This window comes from Gadus macrocephalus, chromosome 22 (genome assembly GCF_031168955.1).
Source record: "Gadus macrocephalus chromosome 22, ASM3116895v1".
Taxonomy (NCBI): Eukaryota; Metazoa; Chordata; class Actinopteri; order Gadiformes; family Gadidae; genus Gadus; species Gadus macrocephalus.
The window spans coordinates 12,086,879-12,107,332 of record NC_082403.1 but is presented as its reverse complement, the minus strand read 5'-3'; the positions used below and the strand labels follow the sequence as shown (position 1 = coordinate 12,107,332).

The following is a 20,454-nucleotide window of genomic DNA, read 5'->3' as shown; positions in this document are numbered from 1 at the left end:
GAAACGCGTGACCGCATATCTGCTCTACAGTAACCTTTTTATCTCTTTTTTTGCCACTTAGTTGTTGTGTGTTTTGTAAATCGTCGGTTACATAGAGTACCTTCTAACTCTGCAGTAGTAAGCATTGCATTTCGGGGATATATTAACTCTAAATCCCACCTCGGCCATCGACTGTAACGGCGGGTTCCGGTACCTCTTCGGCACCCGTAGCAAGTATAAAAGAACTTGGTTTGAGCGCGCGTTAGTACTCTCGCATTGAAGAGTGAGCGGAATTTTCAGTCAAAGTGGCAGGCCGGGTAACCAAAAACCAAGACCCTGTTGTAAGCAGTTTATATCACGGTAAAAGTGTCTACCGATATTATTATTGTCTGCTCGTCACACCATTGTATATTAATCCGATACCATTTAGTCTTTAATATCTCTGCATAATGGCCGTAGTGTGTAAATATCTTATACGCGGGTATTTATTCATTGTAGATGCGTGTTGTCGCCATGTTTGCTCAATTTCCTCAATAGTTGATCTGTGTTTCATATCGTTAGAAATCACTAATATCTTGCATCCACCAAGGATGTAACGTGGGTCTGTTTTTAAAGGCCGGATGAGTTAGCATGCGGCCCTACTGTTTGGCTAGCTAGCTTGCAAGCCTGGCCTTGCTAACGCTGGCAAACGCAACAATGGCCCACCACTTTCAGATTTATTTGTGTAACAATGGACATAAGGACATTACTATTGGCCTTTTAACCGTTCATTTTGTAAACTGGTGCCTGTAGCATAAATGCATGCTTCGAAATTGCAATTCTAATGACTGATGTTTTTGCAGTTAATTCAAAAAACGTGCATAAGCCAACGTTAGGTATCTCCAGAGCACGCAGTATTTTCCGTTAGCCAGTGTGTTTATGAATACAATGTTGGATAGCGTTACCTGGGTGCATGCCTTTGTACCATGCTGATGTCTTTTCTTTAACAGCAAAACATGGGCAAGAAGCAAAACACCAAGTCCGCTAAAAAGGATGTAGCGGAGGAACCGGAGGAGTTCGTGGTGGAGAAAGTACTCGACCAACGTCTTGTAAATGGAAAAGTGGAATTCTTCCTAAAGTGGAAAGGGTTTACAGAGTAAGTTTTAGAATTCATGCCAGCGTTTTAGAATTCATGCCAGCGCAGCCTTTGTTGATGTTGTTCCCTGTATTGATGTCCAATGGGATTTTTAGGTTCTGCCTGTGCAATTTTATTTATAAACTTATGTTTTTTCCCTGCCCATCATTACTTAAGAGCTGATAATACCTGGGAGCCAGAGGAGAATCTGGATTGCCCAGAGCTCATTTCAGCATTTTTGGAGGCACATAAGAGCATAAAAGAGAAGCCTGCAACTGTCAAGAGGAAGAGCTCTACAGATGAATCCGAGCCAGAAGCCAAAAAGAAGGATGTGGTAAGTTGGTTTGCATATTATCATCAATAAGAACACTTGTATCTAATTTTTTGAAATAGTGACTCATTGCACTTTTGTCTTAAAGAGTGATAAGCCCCGTGGATTTGCCAGAAACCTGGACCCAGAGAGGATCATCGGCGCTACAGACAGCAGTGGAGAGCTCATGTTCTTGATGAAATGGTAAATCATGGTTTATATCTCTTTTTTTTTTTTACTTGTTACAAATAGCACAAAGGATTGTATTGCCACAGTGGGATTATGTAACACGGGCAACAAAAAACGTAGCGTTATTGTGTTAACAGCTGGAACGTATCAAATGGGAATTGTAGGCCGTGGCAATCATCGTCATGTAGCAGTTATTGAATGGGTTCCTTGGTCACGTTTTGGACAGCGCTTTTCAGGGGGTTGGCTGTCAACGTGGGTCAAAAAAGATATGTTTTCTGAAGCCCTTTCTAGTAGAGGTTTGACGTGTTACCTGTGTGAAAAGCATGGTTACGCTCACCTTAAGGCTGTAGTCCGAATCAGTTCAACCTTTGTGCACTGAAATGTTTTTGTCTCAACTAAACGAACCGTTTGTTATAATTTGCAAATTACTTATGGAAATGTGGACATTGTCAAGAGTGCTTGCATATTTTGCTTGCAAGACGCCTGCCTTGGGAAGCAAGGCAGATGTTTGGCAAGCAAAATATTGGTGTGCAAAGGTATAACTTTTGTGTAACAATATAATTATAACGATAACTTCTATTTTTGATTGTAATAGAGATGGGCAAACTGAGTGCAAATGTGGCTATATATTTATTGAAATAATAGTATACTTGTAATGATAATTTGCATGTCCTGGGACAACTTTTCATATGCAGGATAAACCCTCTGTAAATGCTTAACAGGTTGTATCAAATCCTTCTTCGCTGGCTATCTGCACTTGGGCTGATCAGGAGAACAGAAGAATTAGAACTTGAGACAGTTTGTAACGATCAAGTAAATCGTTTTTTATATATATTTGGTTTATTTGTTCTACAGGAAGGACTCGGACGAAGCAGATTTAGTTCCAGCCCGTGAAGCAAACTCTCGCTGTCCCCAGGTGGTCATCTCCTTCTATGAGGAGAGGCTGACTTGGCATTCCTGTCCCGAGGACGAGGCATAGATGTTCTGCTTTCTGATCCTTTGTGTTTCTCCTTAAAGCTGTGTTTTTAGGCTACCTTGTATTGTTGTTCTTCTGGTTTAACGTTAGTGTGGTTGTAAATAGGGCAACTACTTTTGTACATATTTTTAAGATGTTGGAAACATTGATGCTGCATAATCCAGTTGCGCCTTTGAAAAAATGCATTTTTGTATTCTCTCCGTGTAACATCCTTAAATTGTCCAATAAAACTTATTTTTTTTGCTACCCACTTCTGTAGATTTTTGTGTTATGGTATCTAAATGATAAGCAGACAGACTAAAATGATTGTGCTTTCTATAAAGTGATCACAGTACAAAATATGGAAAAGATTCTCGCTGTGTTTAACGTGCTCCACATGATCACTAACTGTAAAATGTTCTGAATGGCTTGCTGATCTTCTAAACGAGTAGTCTCAGAAATTCTAATTCTGAAGCACAATTGGAAGCGAGCGATGTTGCCAGCTGGAATGGTTATCACGACTTCTGGGAGGACTTCCCATGGTGGGCATTACTGATGGACTTCGGCCTGATCTCGGGGTTCTCTAGATATTTCTATGGTAACTTGGAGATTGGTGTTGCCAGGGAAAGTCCTGACTGTTTATATGCAGACAATGTAGATTGCTAACTTGATGGGTTGTAGTTGTCCTGAATTGTAAATCATATGGGGAATAAGGAAAGAAAGAGCTGCATAATTTGAAGATGTGCGTAACAAAGCTAACCAGAACTGTTACCAGCTATTTACTATTATAACGGCGGGTTCCGGTTATTTCTATTATAAAATATTTTGTCATATTGATGCTTGGAATAATTAAGTGACACATTAAATTAGTTTTAACATCTGTACATTACAACCATCTAGAAGAATTTGGTTACAATTTGTGTTAAGCCTTCCTAGGGCCTATTCAATATTACCGGTAGGAGTGTTCAAACAATTCTTAAAAGGCTGCACTATCAAATAGTTATCTCTTCGAGCAATTTCTGGTGAGAGAAAGGGCCTTTAGATATAAAAAGCATACATTCAACAATTTATTATTTGGAAATGGATCAGTTTGAAGACATACAAGGACCATAGGTATTATCCTGTGGACCTTACCAAGAAGGATAGCGACGGTGATTTACTTTCAGAATTTTAAAAGACAACTTGTACTTTATTAAATGTGTCTGTCTGGGAAACTGAACTCACGTGCTGCATTTTTTATATTTTTTTATATTGGCCTGACCTAAATGACAGAACTGCAGCAGTTCTTTCATAAAATCGAGAATTCAGTTACTGCCACCATGGTTCAACCTCTACCTGGTGTCCAGGCACCTATTCCTGACACTGTATTGTGCATTCAGAGAGTGAGTGTCAGGCATGATCATATTATGAACCTTGTTTCTCAAGAGATCAAGGGAGTCTGGAGATCAAACTCCATATGACCTGTGCATGGATCATGTATTTAACGCAGAGCTGATGTACCAGCCTCTAACGACATGCATCCACAACCTAATGTTGTAAAATCATAACTCTCTGATCCGACGGTCTGGAACATTCAGATGGGCTAGTTGTTAAGGGGCTGCCACTTGTAGGTTTACCCAAGGGCAGATGTATACAGCTGGATAGGTGTTGCCCAACCGCAGCAACCATCGGCAGCCTTGTAGGTGAGATGACGGAGCAACATGTAAAGCGCCTGTATGTCTGTACATTTCTGTGCATTAAGAATTCAAATGGAAAGTTATGAATGAAAAAAAAAGCATCTAAAATGTGTGTGTATGTGCTTCTCGAAATGTAGCCTGCATTATGAGGGACGGGGGTGGTGCTGTGGGTTGAAAAGGGGCTGTCTCTCCAACAACATTGAGGATTATCTTCCCAGTTAAAGAGAGAAATTGGGAAATGCACAGAAAGAGCCCATGACCTGGTCCACTGTATGTAAATAAGCAGACCTTACACTCGTGGATTGCTGAGAACATTGGTGGAAACATATCAGGGTTCAATTCAAGCGATTTCAGCACTTGGAATAACTTTCTTTTGGAATAACTTCGGATCCCCGAAGAAACTGGTATGGCTTGTGTAACGAGATTCCTTAATTCATTGTGTAACTCGAATGTTTGTAATGCTAGACCTGACTTCGCGAACGCTCAACTCCTGTGCTTTATGTCAATTGTTGTCGCGCCCTATTAGGTCAAAGTAGCCTATGATATGCAAATAAAAAATTAAGAATTCCAGAGGGCCATATTACAGGAATTTTGTAATACAAAATTACTAACCTATAAAATAGTTGTTTTTTAAATAAAAGATACAAAGCAACGGAGTCTACAATTGTATGTCAACTACAATTGAGAATACCTTCAGTGTTAAACACGTTTTTTTATTATTACGTTCCTTTCATTATCGTTCTATTTTATATTCTATTATATCAAAATTCCTAAGGCTATAATTAAGACTTTCTTAATTTCTTCAACAGCTCCTCCTCTTTCCAGCTGATACGATTTAGCATTCGCAAGCAATCACATCAACAGGTGTGCATGCAAAAAAAATACCCAGTTCCTTTGGCGTTGCAATATAGCTGCATAAGTTCTAAATGCATACATGCATGTTGTTTTTGTAGGCAAGGGGACGTGAGTTGAGTTTGGGCGGTTGTGCCAAGCACGTGCATTTTAACCGATGTGCCTCTGAACAGCAGAACTCTGAGGGTTTTGAGCTTCATCAAATGTTCAGTTGAGGTTTGGGCCTCATCCCTGTGTGCTCTGAGTCTAACTTATCTCATACATCACTGGACCGAAGTAAGGTGAGCGTTCATACTTTAAAACTGTTATTGGCATGCACAATATTTTACTTGAAGGCTGTTATGTCCAGCCTTGTTTGGGTTGTCCCACATTATCGATGCCAACACTTAAGCGATTATTCCCAGACTGCTTCGTTCTGAGGTAACTGTGGGCCTTAGTTCGACCAATGACCAGCCGACGTCTACATTGTGAGCAGGTTCTCCACAGGGAAACTATTTCGACTGGCGAGAGCTGCGGTCCACCTGCTGCGTTTCAAACTGCGGGTTGCATTATCGTCTGCAAACGGGTAACATTTGAATGGGGTCAGCGGGCGACTAGATATTATGTACTTATGTACATTTATATTGCGATTTTAAATACTAGGCCTATTTGTCTTTGTTTGCTATGATGCTAATCGGTCCAAGGTCCCTTTACACAAATTCCACTAATGTCGGTCTTAATCTGTTTTAGCCATCTTGTCTACGTAATTGACTGGCTCATGTGATGTTTTGCTGAGTAGAGAAGCGATGGGGTTAAGGGTTTGTTTTCCTTCTGTTGCCCAGCTGCACGGCATGTTGTCAGTATGCGTGGCTCTTTTTCTCTGATCATGCTATGGGACATGGTCCTCACAATCTGTCTGAACGTGCATATTTTGCCCACATCACAAACTTGCCCACATCACAAACACAAATTTTCTACTTTGTCTATTGCGGTTTGCTTATGTGAAAGGATGGGGCTTTAAACTGATTTCACAATCTACATCATGGTGTATGCTAATGTGTATTTGTCTGTCTTTGCTGAGTGGTTCTTGATTAACTCAAAACATTGTGAATCAGGCCTGAATCTAAGTCTCTCGTAGCCGTTTTGATGTCAACATCTCGAACAATGTAGTTGCAGGTATCTCTTCCCATTATGGACAATGCATTGGACAGTCTCATTAAAACGGTAAGTGACAGTTTTGAACATATGCAACATTTTAGCATTGTTTCCAAATGCAATAAAAGTATTTAACGATTGCTTATTTTGTAGGAATTCATAAACGTTGGTGTTGGGGATCCCAGGTTCCATCGTGATGACTTCTGGCACACGCACACAGACTATGAGATATGTCTACACGTGAGTGTGGCTCAGGCATTAAAACGATTACAAAATGACAAAGTTGAAAGCTATAGTCAACTGGTTTGAGCGTTCATTTGTCTTTACCTGTTGACTCGTATTTGCTTTATTGACTCAAGTTTCTATCTGTCTCCAGACCAATAGCATGTGTTTTAGGAAGAAGGCTTCTTGTGTCAGGAGGCGGTACAGTGAGTTTGTGTGGCTGCGCCACTGTCTGCAGCAGAATGCTCTGATCATGTACGTTTTATCACCTTTTCATGCTACCATTCCAAGCATTACCAATGTATCGCTGTCGTGTCCTCTTTGGTCGTTTGATGGATATTAACTAATGGAGGTGTTGAGTTGTGAACCCAAATGGAAATAATTGAAGGTCAAAGTTTGTTTTCCAAAAATGGAGGATCTCTGCTAATGCTTGTGTTGTGTTGAGCAGAGAGTTGCCCAAGCTTCCCCCGTGGAATCCCTTCTTCAGCATGACCAACAAGGAGCAAGTCACCCAGAGGATGAAGGGCCTTCAGGAGTTCTTGGAAATGTAAGTTCACCCCAGTCCACCTTTTACATGGGGTCACAAATTACTGTAATCCATCAGGGAGGTAAATCCCTGCAACATTTATTAGGTGCCCAAGCAAAGTGTTTGTTTCACCCTATTGCAGAGGTGTTCAACTGGAGATGTATAGTGATGTGGATAGATGGACCAGGGAGGTCGGTGGGACATTGGGTTGGGCAAAGTCTTCATGTAAATATCAAATTGGTGTAGAAAGTATTACATTGATCAAGTATTTAAAAAATGGCATTTGTCAGATAAATCAAAGATTTGTTAAAGCAAGGCAATATTAACCGACCACATTCTATTTAAAACAACATTCAATTGTAGACCACCACACTGGCTGGGGCTTGATCCCATGAAGTGCCCGGCATTCATAAAACAAATCTTTTGGTTTGATATTTTGGTGAGCCCCAGAAAGGTTGAATGACCCTATTGTACTATTTGTTAGAATAATTATTCTGCCAGAAATGCCTAATCAGCCAAAACTGCACTGTTGCTTTTATGAAACTTTCCACAATTGCGTATCGCCTGACCCAGGGGACCTACAGTCATGAAACTTGTGTGACGTGTGTTTCCTCATGATGGAACTTTCCCTCCAGTTTGGATTTAGTTAATAAATATCCTAGTTTTCTTTTTTTATTGGTTGGATCAAAAGCTTTGGCACATGGCTTCTATGGACCAACACCTTCCATCTTATCAGAAGGAAAGTCTTTAAACGATCAAATATAGCCCCCAGGAGCCATTGACTTAAAGGTCCCATGACATGCTATTTTATGTATTCTTTAATATAGGTATTAGTGGGCAACTAACACAGTATTCAAAGACGTTCCCTAAATTCAGCCGTGGTGCAGAGCAGTGTTGTTTTCGTCAGGCAAGACGAAAACGAAAATGACGTCGTCAGACCCCTTTTTTCCATGACGAAAATGAGACTAAGACGAACGTCACCAAAGCCATATAAAGACTAAAATGTGACGAAAAATGTAGACATTTTCGTCAGACGAGAACTAGACGAGACTAAATTGTTAGTGAGTGGACGAACAAAAGTTTCAAAACATGCTTTTTTCCCGCCAACTATAATATGCGGAAAAGAAATGGAGAAATGGAGCCAGCTGCTTGTCCTAACAGTCACGCCCCCATCACACACTAAAAGCCTCGCTCGCGCGCAGCTGCGCCTGCACGCACACGGCACACACGAGTGTGCCGAGTGCGACAGTCCGACGAGTTTTCGTCGGACTAAAACTAGACTAAAACCTTTTGAGTTTTCGTCAGACTAAAACTAGACTAAAACTTTCAAAGATAGAAATGACTAAAATGGGACTAAAACTAAGAAGCATTTCGTCAAAAAGACTAAGACTAAAACTAAATCTAAAATGCCTGCCAAAAACAACACTGGTGCAGAGTTACAGCCACTCCGAGCCAGTCGCACATTGAGCTTCCCCCAAATGCGCTGTTTCGGTGGGCGTGTCAAGGAGGAGGGTGGGGGTGTGGCCCTGAGCAACTTGCAGCCACCATGCGCTCTGTTTACAGTGGATGTATCGCAATGTCGAGCCGCACAGATATCTATATCATATCATATAATATATATTATCACGGCCAAAAGCTGTGTGAGCCGATATTATGAATCTCAAACGACCGCGTTTGGTTCTCCGACGTTCCTGGTTCTTCAACGTCCACATCAATGTGAATACACACACTGTAACGCAAGTGTTTCTTGTCGGTTCTTTGACGTGTCTTGTATTTCCACAACGAGACTGTCGTGGGGGTTATCTGAGCCATGGTTGAGAAGGAATTGGGGGGAAAGGAACTTTGATTTGAATTGCTGAAGTACATGAACTGCGACATGCCGCCGGTTGCCGCGAGGCACCATCGCCCGGCAGCGGGCAGCAGGCAGCGCGCGGTTCAGTCGACTTCAGGTTGATGTGAAAGTGGAAGAACCAGAGACGTCGCAGAACCCGAAAAAGTCGTTTGTGATTCATAATATCGTCTGGAGGCGCACACAATATGTTATATGATATAGATATCTATGTATATGATATTATTTAGATATAGAGCTCCAGGACTGTAACGCAAGTGAGTCGAGACACGAGACTCGTATTGGGGGTTATCTCAGCCAAGGTTGAGAATGAATTGGGGGGGAAGGAACTTTGGCTTTGACTCCCTCAAGAACATGAACCACGACATGGAGGAGAAAGGGATTGTTGGCGGCGAATGTCTCCCGCTTGAGCCCCGCTGAGGGACCACCGCCGGAGGCGGAGGTGCATAAGCGCTGCCCGGCAAAGATCCCTTTCTCCTCCTTGTCGTGGTTCATGTTCTTGAGGGAGTCGAAGCCAAAATTCCTTCCCCCCAATTCATTCTCAACCTTGGCTGAGATAACCCCCAATACGAGTCTCGTGTCTCGAGTCACTTGCGTTACAGTCCTGGAGCTCTATATCTAAATAATATCATATAATACATAGATATCTATATCATATAACATATTGTGTGCGCCTCCAGACGATATTATGAATCACAAACGACTTTGTCGGGTTCTGCGACGTCTCTGGTTCTTCCACTTTCACATCAACCTGAAGTCGACTGAACCGCGCGCTGCCTGCGGCCGGCTGCCCGCTGCCGGGCGATGGTGCCTCGCGGCAACCGGCGGCATGTCGCAGTTCATGTACTTCAGCGAGTCAAACCAAAGTTCCTTTCCCCCAATTCCTTCTCAACCATGGCTTAGATAACCCCCACGACAGTCTCGTTGTGGAAATACAAGACACGTCAAAGAACCGACAAGAAACACTTGCGTTACAGTGTGTGTATTCACACACAAACATGTGGCGCTCGCACGGTCGAGTCTCATTGGCGGGCCAACGTCTCTGGGCGGGCCAGGCAGAGTAAGGGGAGGAGCTGAGATTCCTCATGACGTCATGTGCACAGATTTCCAAATCAGCGCGCTTGAGCCTCCGTTTTTTCAAAGGCGAGCAGAACAGCTAGTGCTCGTTTTGCACCAAACGCAAGTTTTAGCCACTGGGGGACCATAGGCAGGCTAGGGGAACTCATATTTATGTTAGAAAACCTCATAAATTGAGATTTTCATGTCATGGGACCTTTAATAAAAGGGTGTGCTTAAAAACACGTTAAGACATGAATGCTTATATCGACTTCAAGATGGGACTGCTATGATTTAGAGTCAAACACAAAAGAGATTCAGGAAACTATTCAAATCAACAAAATTCAACCAGGGCGTGGCATCCAAATGGGCGTGACATGTGAATAAAATGAACGGTTACTAGACGGTATGTTTGATTTGAGTGAGGGCAACCTGGTGGTCGAAGATTCTAAAGGTTTTAACAGCTTAAGTAGGACTAAAGGGCTGACTATGTTCCCACGTTCACGGAACTCAAGGGGGTTTACGGATCCTCCTTGCGTCCACCGCGAGGACCTGACGTGCGCCTCCCAAAAATAGTAACCTTCCGTCGAGGCGACGCAGCAGCAAGGGCTGTGACTGGTCCGCTCACAACCCCACGCAGGGGGCATAAGGTTCACGACTGCGTCGAAGCGTCTGCTTGGTCGTTGCGTCAGCGTGGAACCAGAATCAGCCCTTAAGTCGGTTGACCGCTCCCATAATGGTCAAATTAAATTGATGGAGTCAAATGTTTGAGGAACTTAAAGGAGACGTATTACGGTGTTTTCCCAACAAGTAAGCATAGGCCCAATCCAAATGTCCGGACTCACAGACTTTGATGCGCGTTCTCGCAAAATTATTTAGGCTTTAGGGCTGTCCCAATGTCGAATTCCAAAGGGCGTGAGAGTTTGAGTCCACACTTACCGAGCCCTTTCCGTGAGTCCGCATCAGTTCATAATTTACCTAAGGGAATTACCCACAGTTCAAAGCGTTGTGAAGTTTACACGGACACCATAGGGAAATTAGGAAGTTAAACGAGACAACGCTACTGTCGATGCGCGACCAGATGGGAATTTCTGCCTTTTTTTTGTTCTTCAGTGAGCCGGATCATTTGGATCAGCTCACCAACAGGAGCCGGCTCTTTTGGCTCCCTAACGGCTCTTCATATTACTACTTATACCTTTTATAATTCAGCCAAATGTAGCCCGTTCTGACTTATGATTAGTATGTATAGGCCAATAATCACCTAAATTATTCTATACATCCTTTATACTGAAGAATTATTTTTTTATATTTTCTAATATCAATAAATTGATGTAGCCGTTGTTTTCATTGCATCTACAAAAAAAACGTCTCAGTGAGAATTCCCAAACAGGCAAGTGTCGGCAACATCTTTGTCATTAAACGTTGTCAAGGTAACATGTGCTGTCCCAATCCCATATATACCTGTCTGAGCCGCACTCACAAATTTATCACCTGAGATCAACTCAGTCCGTGAGTCCTTAGTCCCCAGAGCTCACTTTGGGATTGGGCCATAGTATTTGAGTTCCAGAAAACATGTTTATGAAGCTGGTTGCTGGAAATATCTTGTAGGAAAAAAAAAAATCTTGCCTACCGCTATTCCCCTCTGTTTCAGTCCCTTCAGAATGCGCAGTTTCTGGTGTCTGTAGCTTTAATGCAAATGAGCTGCTGCCCATTGACCAATGAGTTGTCAGGCTGAACCACAGCATGGAGAAGGAATTGTTGCCGTTTGTGCACTCCTGGAGCTCATTATCGATATAATATTATGTATGGATATTTATATAATAATATTATGTAATATATCTAATATCACAGGCAAAAGCTATGTGCGACTCGGATGATATTATGAATCGTAAAGACTGCGTCTGACGTGTCTGGCACTTTCACGATAAGTAAAAACTCGTAATGAGGGATATCTCGGCCATGGTTGAGAAGAATTGGGGGGGGGGAAAGGAACTTTGGCCTTGACTCAATGAAGTCCATGAACCGCGACATGGACGGCAGTCCGGCAGAGAAAGGGATTGTACTCCCGGTGCTGAGTTTCCGCCGAGTTCCCCCCGCCGGAGCTGCTCGTCTGCTGGTCCACAAAATCTTAGCTATGCTCTGATTGGAGGGAAGTGGAAGGTTATATTCAACTGTGCCCCCTTTCTACGTAGGAGGGGGCGCCGAAACTGACTCGCTCGTTTGGTAACTGTAGGCGGGGTACTTTCAGAAATGCATATCTCACTCAAAAAATCATCTCCAGACTTTTCAAAGTTTTTATTGGTGTGGGAGCACCAGATCACCAAAACGACAACCCAAATCCCTGGAAAAGTGTTGTTTTCATAATGTCCCCTTAAATAATTAATTGCTCTGAACTTTATCCGGTTTAACCAACTTTGTAGACATTTGTCTCATGCTGAACACATTTTATAAGGAACCCATCACCCTCAAACAACATAGCCGTCGGGCAGCCAAATAAGCCCAATCACCTAAGTGCCTATAGGCGTGCTTTACTTGGGGCATTCGTCATTAAACTTGGTGTACTTTTGCTAACCTGGTTTAAGTTCATCCAAATAGCACTGTAGGAGGTGATGGATTGAAAACTTTAAAGAAGCATAACTTTACATATGGTCATGAAAGTTTGTACCTCACCAGACCCAAGCCAAGGCTGGTCTGTATTGGGTTTGGCCCCCAATAAATGCTGCATGCAGCCTTAATTTAATATATATATAAATTCATGGTATTTTGAAAAGGTGTGAATATATCCCTTTTTAAATCAGTAATAGACACCTAGATCTTTAACCTTCTCCCGGTATAGTTTCCTGTAATGTTCATCCTCCTTTACGTGAAGGAGGTTTTCAGATACGCCTTTCATTGTGGGTCGCGGATCCAAATTCCCTCCATTGCCTCATCCGCATAAAGGCTCAATAAGTCCTCAACGTAGTCGGAAAAGAGTCATCAGTTGCAGAAAATGGTACTGGAAATAAAACTATTTGAGTACTTGACCTATCAAAAGTTCCTGATTGACCACACCAGAGGGCTGTATTTATTTATTTATTTTTTCTGTTTTTTGTCGGCCCAACTCAAGCCCCCATTCTGTTTGTTGCACAGTGTGCTGGAGACGCCCCTGCTGCTGTCCGACAGCCACCTCCACCTCTTCCTCCAGTCGGAGCTCAGCGTCCCCAGGATCGAGAGGTGTGCCCGGGGCGAGACGCGCTACTCTGTGGCCGAGGCCATCCAGCGCTCCAGCGGCTGCCTCATCTCCTCCAGCTTTCCCCTGGACTCCACGGGCAAGGGGTACTGCGACTCAGACTGTGAAAGGTAGGCCATCATGGGGGGGTGGTTTGACGTGTCCGCGTGACGGCGCGTGGGCTGATGGTTTGTGTTCTGAAGATGATCAATGCTCTGACACCCGATGGCTCCTCTTACAGCAGTGCCTCATCAGGCTTGGGATTAAGTGGCGACGTCCACTCGAGATGCGTCGGTCTCTCCTGCCTGGAGTCTTCCTGCGGAGACCATGAGTTGTTCTGCACCCTCTCTCGTTCGCCCTCGGAAGAAAAAAGCACGCATTCTTAAGTTTTACTCGCTGATTTGGTGTTTGAACTAATTGTTTCCCCCCCCAACCAATTGTTATCTATTTCAGTCTCTTCCCCTACTTTTGTTCTTAACAGTGCGTTTGTTTCAATGCAGTCAGCGTAGTTGCCGACTGGGTCTTGTAACGTTCTGTCTAAAGGAATTAGACCAGTACTTTGTCCCTGTAAAATATTTTTGGTACTTTTTTGGGGGGGGGGGGGAGATTGATGTGTAATCTCTGTATGCATGTCATCTTAACTGTTGTGTTAGAGTCTAGCAAGGGAAATGTGTTTAGAATGGCAGTTTTTTAGAATATGTATTTGAAAAATACATTTTTTTTTTAATGGATGAATAAATGCCTCTCTAAACAGAAAACGACTTCTTTGAACCACCACCATGAATTTCTGAAACCTCGTGTACCGTTTTCTCAGCCCAGTAGAGGGAGTGTAGACCTCAGGAGATGAGAAGGAAAGTGGAACACTGTTTGATCAATGCTAAATGTATTTATCTCAAAACCTGAAGGATTATATATCATCCCATTTGGAGTGGAAGGATTCTGTGAATTGGGAGCCTTTTTGCTCATCCAGTGATTTCATTGTTGGCTCACTTGGCATTCTTCATCGTGTTTAATCATTCATTAAGTAACTGGTATTCATTGCATTTTTTAGTCCATCCCTGCATGGGAAAAAAATTCCTAGGTTAAGAGATTGTCTCCATTCCTTAATAATTGCATCAATGTAAGATTCGAGTTAGGATGGTACATTTCACAAATCTCAATGTAATGATAAACTTGGCTGAGCTGGGGATTGTAAGAATGCCAGCCCTTATCTGGCCATATAAATGCATATTAATTGCACCAAGGCTTAATTCTGTTCTGCGCTATAAATTAATCACATCGAGTCTTTCCCGACCAAGACGCCCGTTTTCCAGTCTACACAGGCTATAGATTTCACCTGCAAGCATTCAGCTTGCCAGTACTGAAACCATCCTCTTTTTTTCTTCTCACCTGCATGGTGCAGCTTCCCCCTGTGCTCAGGCTGTCGAAGTTGTCGACACCGCCCACGAAAAAACATCTATACAGCCAAGATGAATAGAACCACTGAACCACACTGATGCATATAAATACTGGCATGATTGCACACATGTGAGGGAATACTGTGCAGGAGTCTACTGCTTTCATCACCCGTCATTTTTTTTTTTACTTATTGTTTTTTGGTGTGATGCACTCGGTCTCCAGTTGCTGTTCAGGTTGACCTTATCAAAGTACACTATGATAACGCACTACTGAACAGGGGCATGCACACACACGGACAGAGGCACATGTTAAACTCCAGGCCAAGGGTTTTGGATCGCATGCCAGCTGTACTGTGCCATTCAATATTTTTAAGACACATTTGCAACAGACACGAAACAAGACCCACATTGTTCCTTTAACTTGCAAAGTAATTGTTGGCACGTGCATGTGTAGGCCTATATTGAAAAGCATCTGCCTCTTTATAGGCGAGAGAATCTTGCATGGGATATTGAGTATTTACGGGAGACGTCTATTTCTGCTCAGTAATTTATAACTCAATTTCCAGTGTGCATCGATGCGCTCCATACCTCCAAAACACCAAACAAAGCCCCCGGACCCAGTCGTATTTCAAAGCAATTAGGGTGTCCAGTGAGTTGTGAACGGACTTCGTTTCGCCTGCGCTGGGCTCGTGTGATATTTTTTAATTGTTAATTTTCTGTCACATTGGTTCACTTCTCCAGCTCTGGTCAGGTGATTGCGTGCCGTGCCTATGGGCAACAAATAAAATGTCAGGGCTGATTCTTTGCATTTTTGATGAACGGTAGCAAGTTTTTTATTATTATTTTTTAAAGATATTTCCCAGAAAAAAATTATGAAACCCTATGTCATGTGCAGTTATTTTACTGCAGGACTCTCTCCGATTTTTTTCTTTTCATCGATGTAAGAAGCAGCATTCGAGGATGCTGCCAATATTGGTATCCACTTTTATGTCTCTGAATTATTAGCTCATTTAGACTCCCACCAGAAGCCACCAGAGAAACAGGCTTCACCTTCCTGACCCTTCAAAAGCACAATGGCAAAATCCATGGGAGCAATTAGCCTGAATAACCTGTGCTTTCCTTCACACCTTTAGTATATTTCACCAGCCATCTTGGACCTTCTGCTCCTCTGTTTACCTTCACATCCATAACCCCCATCCTCTCTTGGGCCCTGACCTCTGCTGCTTGTTTTTACACTGTATCTCTCTCCCTCTATCTCCCTCCCCACCTCCACCACCACCATGGTTCTCTCCGTGTCCCTCTGTCTCTCCGCCTCCTCTCCCTCTCTCTAACCCGACGTGCCGAGCAATGGGTCAGAGGTGGCGGCTTGCATTGTATTTGTGATTATTGCATTTAAAGTGCTATTGCGTTGCAGATCATTAAAAGTCAATGGGCTAGCCTCTCTCATCCTCTCTCTCACCACTCACCACACACACTAACATTCACACATACACACTCTCTCACGCACACGCACACACCCACACACTCACAGACACACGGAAACACACATATACAGAGACACTTACACGTGTTGAGCAAAGCACACACGCAGGCACAGCCATTTCAAAGTAAAATACGACCTGTGCACAGATAAATGTCACTGAACCATCTATCCGTGGATGTTAAAGTCGGCTAATGGAGATGACATATTAGAGGACCAAATGACGGCCATAAAAATTCCCACCATGCTTTGCAGTCCCGCCTGGCCACTGTGAATGTGATAGGTTACTGCGTTGCACGGCGGCCAATTATCAGCGGGAATGAGGAAGAATGGCGCTTGATGTCACAGACCCACCACATTTGTTTAAATTAAAGGAATCAAATCACCTCAAACAAATAATGGATATCATTTGCGTGGACTGGGTATTTGAAAAGCAATATATTTTTATTTACTATAAAAGTCAAAGGATTTATGCTAGAACAAACGGCCACATCAAACGAGTGACCCTCACTGCACAAAAGCTCTCCTCGATGGTGTATTGATCAGAGCTGGGAGTGCAAGAGTGTTGAACTCTCACCTTTGACCTTTGATAGGACCGGGCTCTATCTGTTTTTGTGTGGGTGTGTACACGTAAACACATGCAGCACGCCCCTGCGGCTCACTTGAACCCACACACCCTTTGCCAAAGCAAAGACCCATCCACAGGTACATGCTCATGCTCCTTCTCATCCTTTCAACCTTCTATCTCTTTATTAATTACTCAACTCCACCCATGCATGGCTCTCCGCCTCTCTCTCTCTCACTCTCTCTCTCTCTCTACTTTTCTCTCTCTCTCTCTCTCTCTCTCTCTCTAACTCCACGAGTGAATGGAGCGGTTGTAATTGCTTCTCTATGGAGCCGCAATACGCAGCACAAAGGAGCCGGCTAGAAACCACATTTGCATTCGAGATGAGCCGAGACGGAGAGGGGTGGAGAAAGAAAGAAGCAAAAAAAGGGAAGGAGAGCGGGAGAGGAAGAGGGGATAGAGCATTTGCCCTCCTACCCCTGCACCGTGCCGCTCATCAACTCTCTCCTCACCTCCCCTCTGCCGCCCCCCCCCTTACCCCTCTCCCCCCCCTCCATCTTTTGTTTCGCTCCCTCCATCCCTCCCGGCCGCTTATCGGCCCTCCCTTCCCGTTGCTCGGCTCCCCTTGCATTGTCTTTCCAGAGTTCCAAGGTCGACGGGAGCTTGCTCATCAGAGCAGGGTATTGTGCGCTTAGTAATGGCATAGAGGAGCTAATTTGTGTGTGTGTGTGAGTGTGCGCGTGCGTGCGCACTTGTCTCTTTGTATCTTTCATTTATGTCGTTTTTTTTTTGATGGGCTGCATGTATCATCTTATACGCACAGATAACTCTTTGTGTGTGTGTGTGTGTCTGAGTGTGTGTGTGTTAGATGGCTGGTGTAAGCGGGAGGGGAGATGGCAATTAATAACTTAAATGCATTGGATTGCAGTTTTTCACAACCACCAATATCTTACACCGTTCCAGACGTTTGCCAACACTTTAACTCCTGCAGAGCTCTCATGCAGGCACGTGTCAGAGGACATAGGCACTGGAACGCACTCGTTCACACACACACACGCTTGCACCAGCCCGCCCACACAAATGCACACACACACATACCAGTATGTCCCTGAGGATTATCCTTTTGTAGCCTGATAAGCATTTTTGGTTTTGATCAATACCGTTAAAATGCCAAACAAAGCGTAATTAGCTTTAGGATGGCCCCCAACTGTGAGTGAATAGGCCTCACCCTGGGTGGTTTCCTCTCTAACCATCCATCCCTCTGTGAGTCTGTGTGTGGGTGTGTACAATGCATGTGTTTGTGTGTGACATATATTCCTGTGTGTGTGTTTGTGTATGTGTGTGTTATGCATGCATTCCTGCGTCGGTGTGTGTGTGTTTGTTTGTGTATCATGCATGCAGACATGCCGCTGGTTTCCCTGCTGTGCGTGGTAACCGCCCTCCTCCCTCCCCGAATTGACAAAGTGCACACAGGGACATAGATTAGACAGGGGCTCAAGCAAAGCTCCAGGTTGATTGAAGCCAGTGATGGAGTTGCCCCGTTGACCAGACCCCTCATTCACCTCCATCTTCATTCCCATAATCATTTGGACAACCTTTATAATACATCTCTGCCTGGTGGTTCCTTTCAATTTCTTATGGGCCAACTCAATCATTTTATACTGCTTTATTTACTCAGGGCGATACATGGGTGGACACTAGAGTGGTCGTAAATTGTCCACAATTACCGATATGATGCGGCTATTTCTTGTGTCGTAATCTATGATGACAAGCGTTGTAAAACCCTGGCCCGGGTGTCAAAGAGAAGAATGTAGGCAGGCACACGTGGTGCTGCATAATGACAGGCCCATGGCATAACCTCTGCGTCATCCCAGCTTTTGCTGTGGTTTTTACAAAACCACACGGATCAAAGCAGACGTCTCAGTTTCTCAATGTTTGTTGTTGGCCCTCAAAGCTTTGAGTTCCAGAAGGTTATCGGTTTGGAACGTGCGTTGGTTATCAGATCAGTTTTGTCTTGATAATAAAATAAATGAACTAAATGAGATCAATGATCAAGACTGATTACAGCGGGTGCATTGACTTACATCACGTCAGTATTGTGCTTTGTGACAATGCCCAAATGTCACGGTTGCCGCCCTTAACAGTTTATCCCAACCTAACCCGGTTATACGCACGTGTTCCAAGGTTTTTATTGCTACATATTTAACAAGAGAGTATCAAAAGATTGCCAAAGTAAGAATCCTCTGCTTTCTTTAGTAACTCATTGCTTCCATTCTTTCGTCTCCAATTAAAAAAAGCATCAAAAAGGGGGCCGATCCCATGGAACAGAGGGTAGTTTCGTGGTTGTATCTTTTAAAGACAGAGCATGGGAATACGTCTTCATTCCGATCACGGTCGGCTTTGATGACTTCTGCGTGTGTGTGCGTGTTTGTGTGTGGTGGTGAGAGCGACGACAGGAACTATGTGCGATTAAATTAGTGTGTGTCGGTGTAAGAGAGAGAGAGAGAGAGATGGAGAGAGAGAGCTAACATGGTAAAAATGTGTAATCCTATAGTGCCGTGTGTGTATGTGTGTGTGTGTGTTTGTGCGTGTGTGTGTGTAGATGGCTTGGGGGTGGTGGGGGGTGAGGCAGGGGGATGGGGGGGGGGGGGGAGGATTTAAACCCATCATAAAGGAATTCTCTCCCCACCACAACGCACCGTCCCCCCCCCCCAACCCACCCTGCCCGTAGCTCATCCCGACACTTTTATGCTTTTTTATTTTCAGGCCCATTGCAGCCGAGCCCAGAGATGTGATTTATACTGCCTGGCAGCACGGGCACTGCAGCAGGAAAGACAGATGGGGAGGGAGAGAGAGGGGAGAGGAAGGGAGAGAGAGAGAGAGAGAGAGAGAGAGGGGAGAGGAAGGGAGAGAGAGAGAGAGAGAGAGAGAGAGAGAGAGAGAGAGAGAGAGAGAGAGAGAGAGAGAGAGAGAGAGAGAGAGAGAGAGAGAGAGAGAGAGAGAGAGAGAGAGAGAGAGAGAGAGAGAGAGAGAGAGAGAGAGAGGGGCAGGCGGCTGGAAGTGATGGAGCAAGGAAACGAGACGGGGATGCGTTGAGAGGGAGAGAGAGATGGAGGTGAGAAGAGAGGGAGACAAGGAGGTGAGAAGAGAGGGAGACAAGGAGGTGAGAAGAAGGAGATGGTTGGAGGAGAGGAGGATGGAGATGAGGGTCTTTTAGTGTGCGTTGACGGAAAGGGGGGCGTTGGGAGCTGATGGGGGTGGAGGGGGGAGGGGGGCTGTGGGAGCTGATGGGGGTGGAGGGGGGAGGGGGGCTGTGGGAGCTGATGGGGTTGGGGGTGGAGGGGGGAGGGGAGCTGATGGGGTTGGGGGGTGGAGGGGGGAGGGGGAACACGGGGAGCTGATGGGGTTGGGGGTGGAGGGGGGTAATAAGAAGGGGGCAGGGTCAGGAAAAAGCAAGCGAGTGAGAGAGAGGAGGTATGATGAAAGAGAGGAAAGTAGGAAAACCTTTCTTTCTGTGGTTCTGAGCTTTTGGCTCTCATCTCTCACCTCCCTGTTCACGATGGACCACATTTACACTTTTAAATACCCCCCCCACACACACACACACACACACACACACACACACACACACACACACACACACACACACACACACACACACACACACACACACACACACTGTCGCTGTCGCTGTCGCTGTCGCTGTCTCTCTCTCTCTCTCTCTCTCTCTCTGTCTCCCTCCTCTAATGAGTTATCGGCCCTGTCGGCATCAGGAAGCAAAGCCCCATCCCTCCGATACACTGGCTCCCTGACAGTCTAAATCACTACACATCCCCCACCCCTGCTGCCCTGCCTTCCATCCCGCCATCCCTCCTCCATCCCGCCCTACCCTGGGGGCGTATGGGGACCCACCCTCTCCCCTATTTCTCCTCATTCTCCTCC

At 44.5% G+C, this 20,454-nt stretch overlaps 2 protein-coding genes across 8 annotated transcripts; both read left to right on the top strand.

The window, feature by feature from the left end:
* The first annotated feature begins 160 nt into the window (after positions 1-160).
* On the top strand, positions 161-2,818 carry cbx3a (chromobox homolog 3a (HP1 gamma homolog, Drosophila)). 2 transcript variants are annotated; one of them, XM_060044380.1, is made up of 5 exons: positions 161-320; positions 969-1,114; positions 1,271-1,427; positions 1,513-1,607; positions 2,448-2,818. In XM_060044380.1, exons 2-5 carry the CDS (start codon positions 975-977, stop codon positions 2,569-2,571), a joined length of 516 nt encoding a protein of 171 aa, XP_059900363.1. In that variant the 5' UTR covers positions 161-320; positions 969-974; the 3' UTR covers positions 2,572-2,818. The 2 variants fall into 2 exon arrangements, with proteins under 2 accessions (XP_059900363.1, XP_059900364.1); XM_060044381.1 differs by having other exon boundaries at positions 183-339.
* A 1,642-nt stretch (positions 2,819-4,460) lies between these two features.
* Positions 4,461-13,650, top strand: snx10a (sorting nexin 10a). Of its 6 annotated transcripts, XM_060044374.1 has the most exons (10): positions 4,461-4,627; positions 5,033-5,087; positions 5,177-5,356; positions 5,480-5,640; positions 6,225-6,278; positions 6,363-6,449; positions 6,586-6,686; positions 6,880-6,978; positions 12,992-13,201; positions 13,312-13,650. In XM_060044374.1, exons 4-10 carry the CDS (start codon positions 5,521-5,523, stop codon positions 13,454-13,456), a joined length of 816 nt encoding a protein of 271 aa, XP_059900357.1. In that variant the 5' UTR covers positions 4,461-4,627; positions 5,033-5,087; positions 5,177-5,356; positions 5,480-5,520; the 3' UTR covers positions 13,457-13,650. The 6 variants fall into 6 exon arrangements, with proteins under 6 accessions (XP_059900357.1, XP_059900360.1, XP_059900361.1 ...); XM_060044377.1 differs by lacking the exon at positions 4,461-4,627 and having other exon boundaries at positions 5,086-5,356; XM_060044376.1 differs by lacking the exons at positions 4,461-4,627; positions 5,033-5,087 and having other exon boundaries at positions 5,095-5,356; positions 5,551-5,640.
* Positions 13,651-20,454: the final 6,804 nt, after the last annotated feature.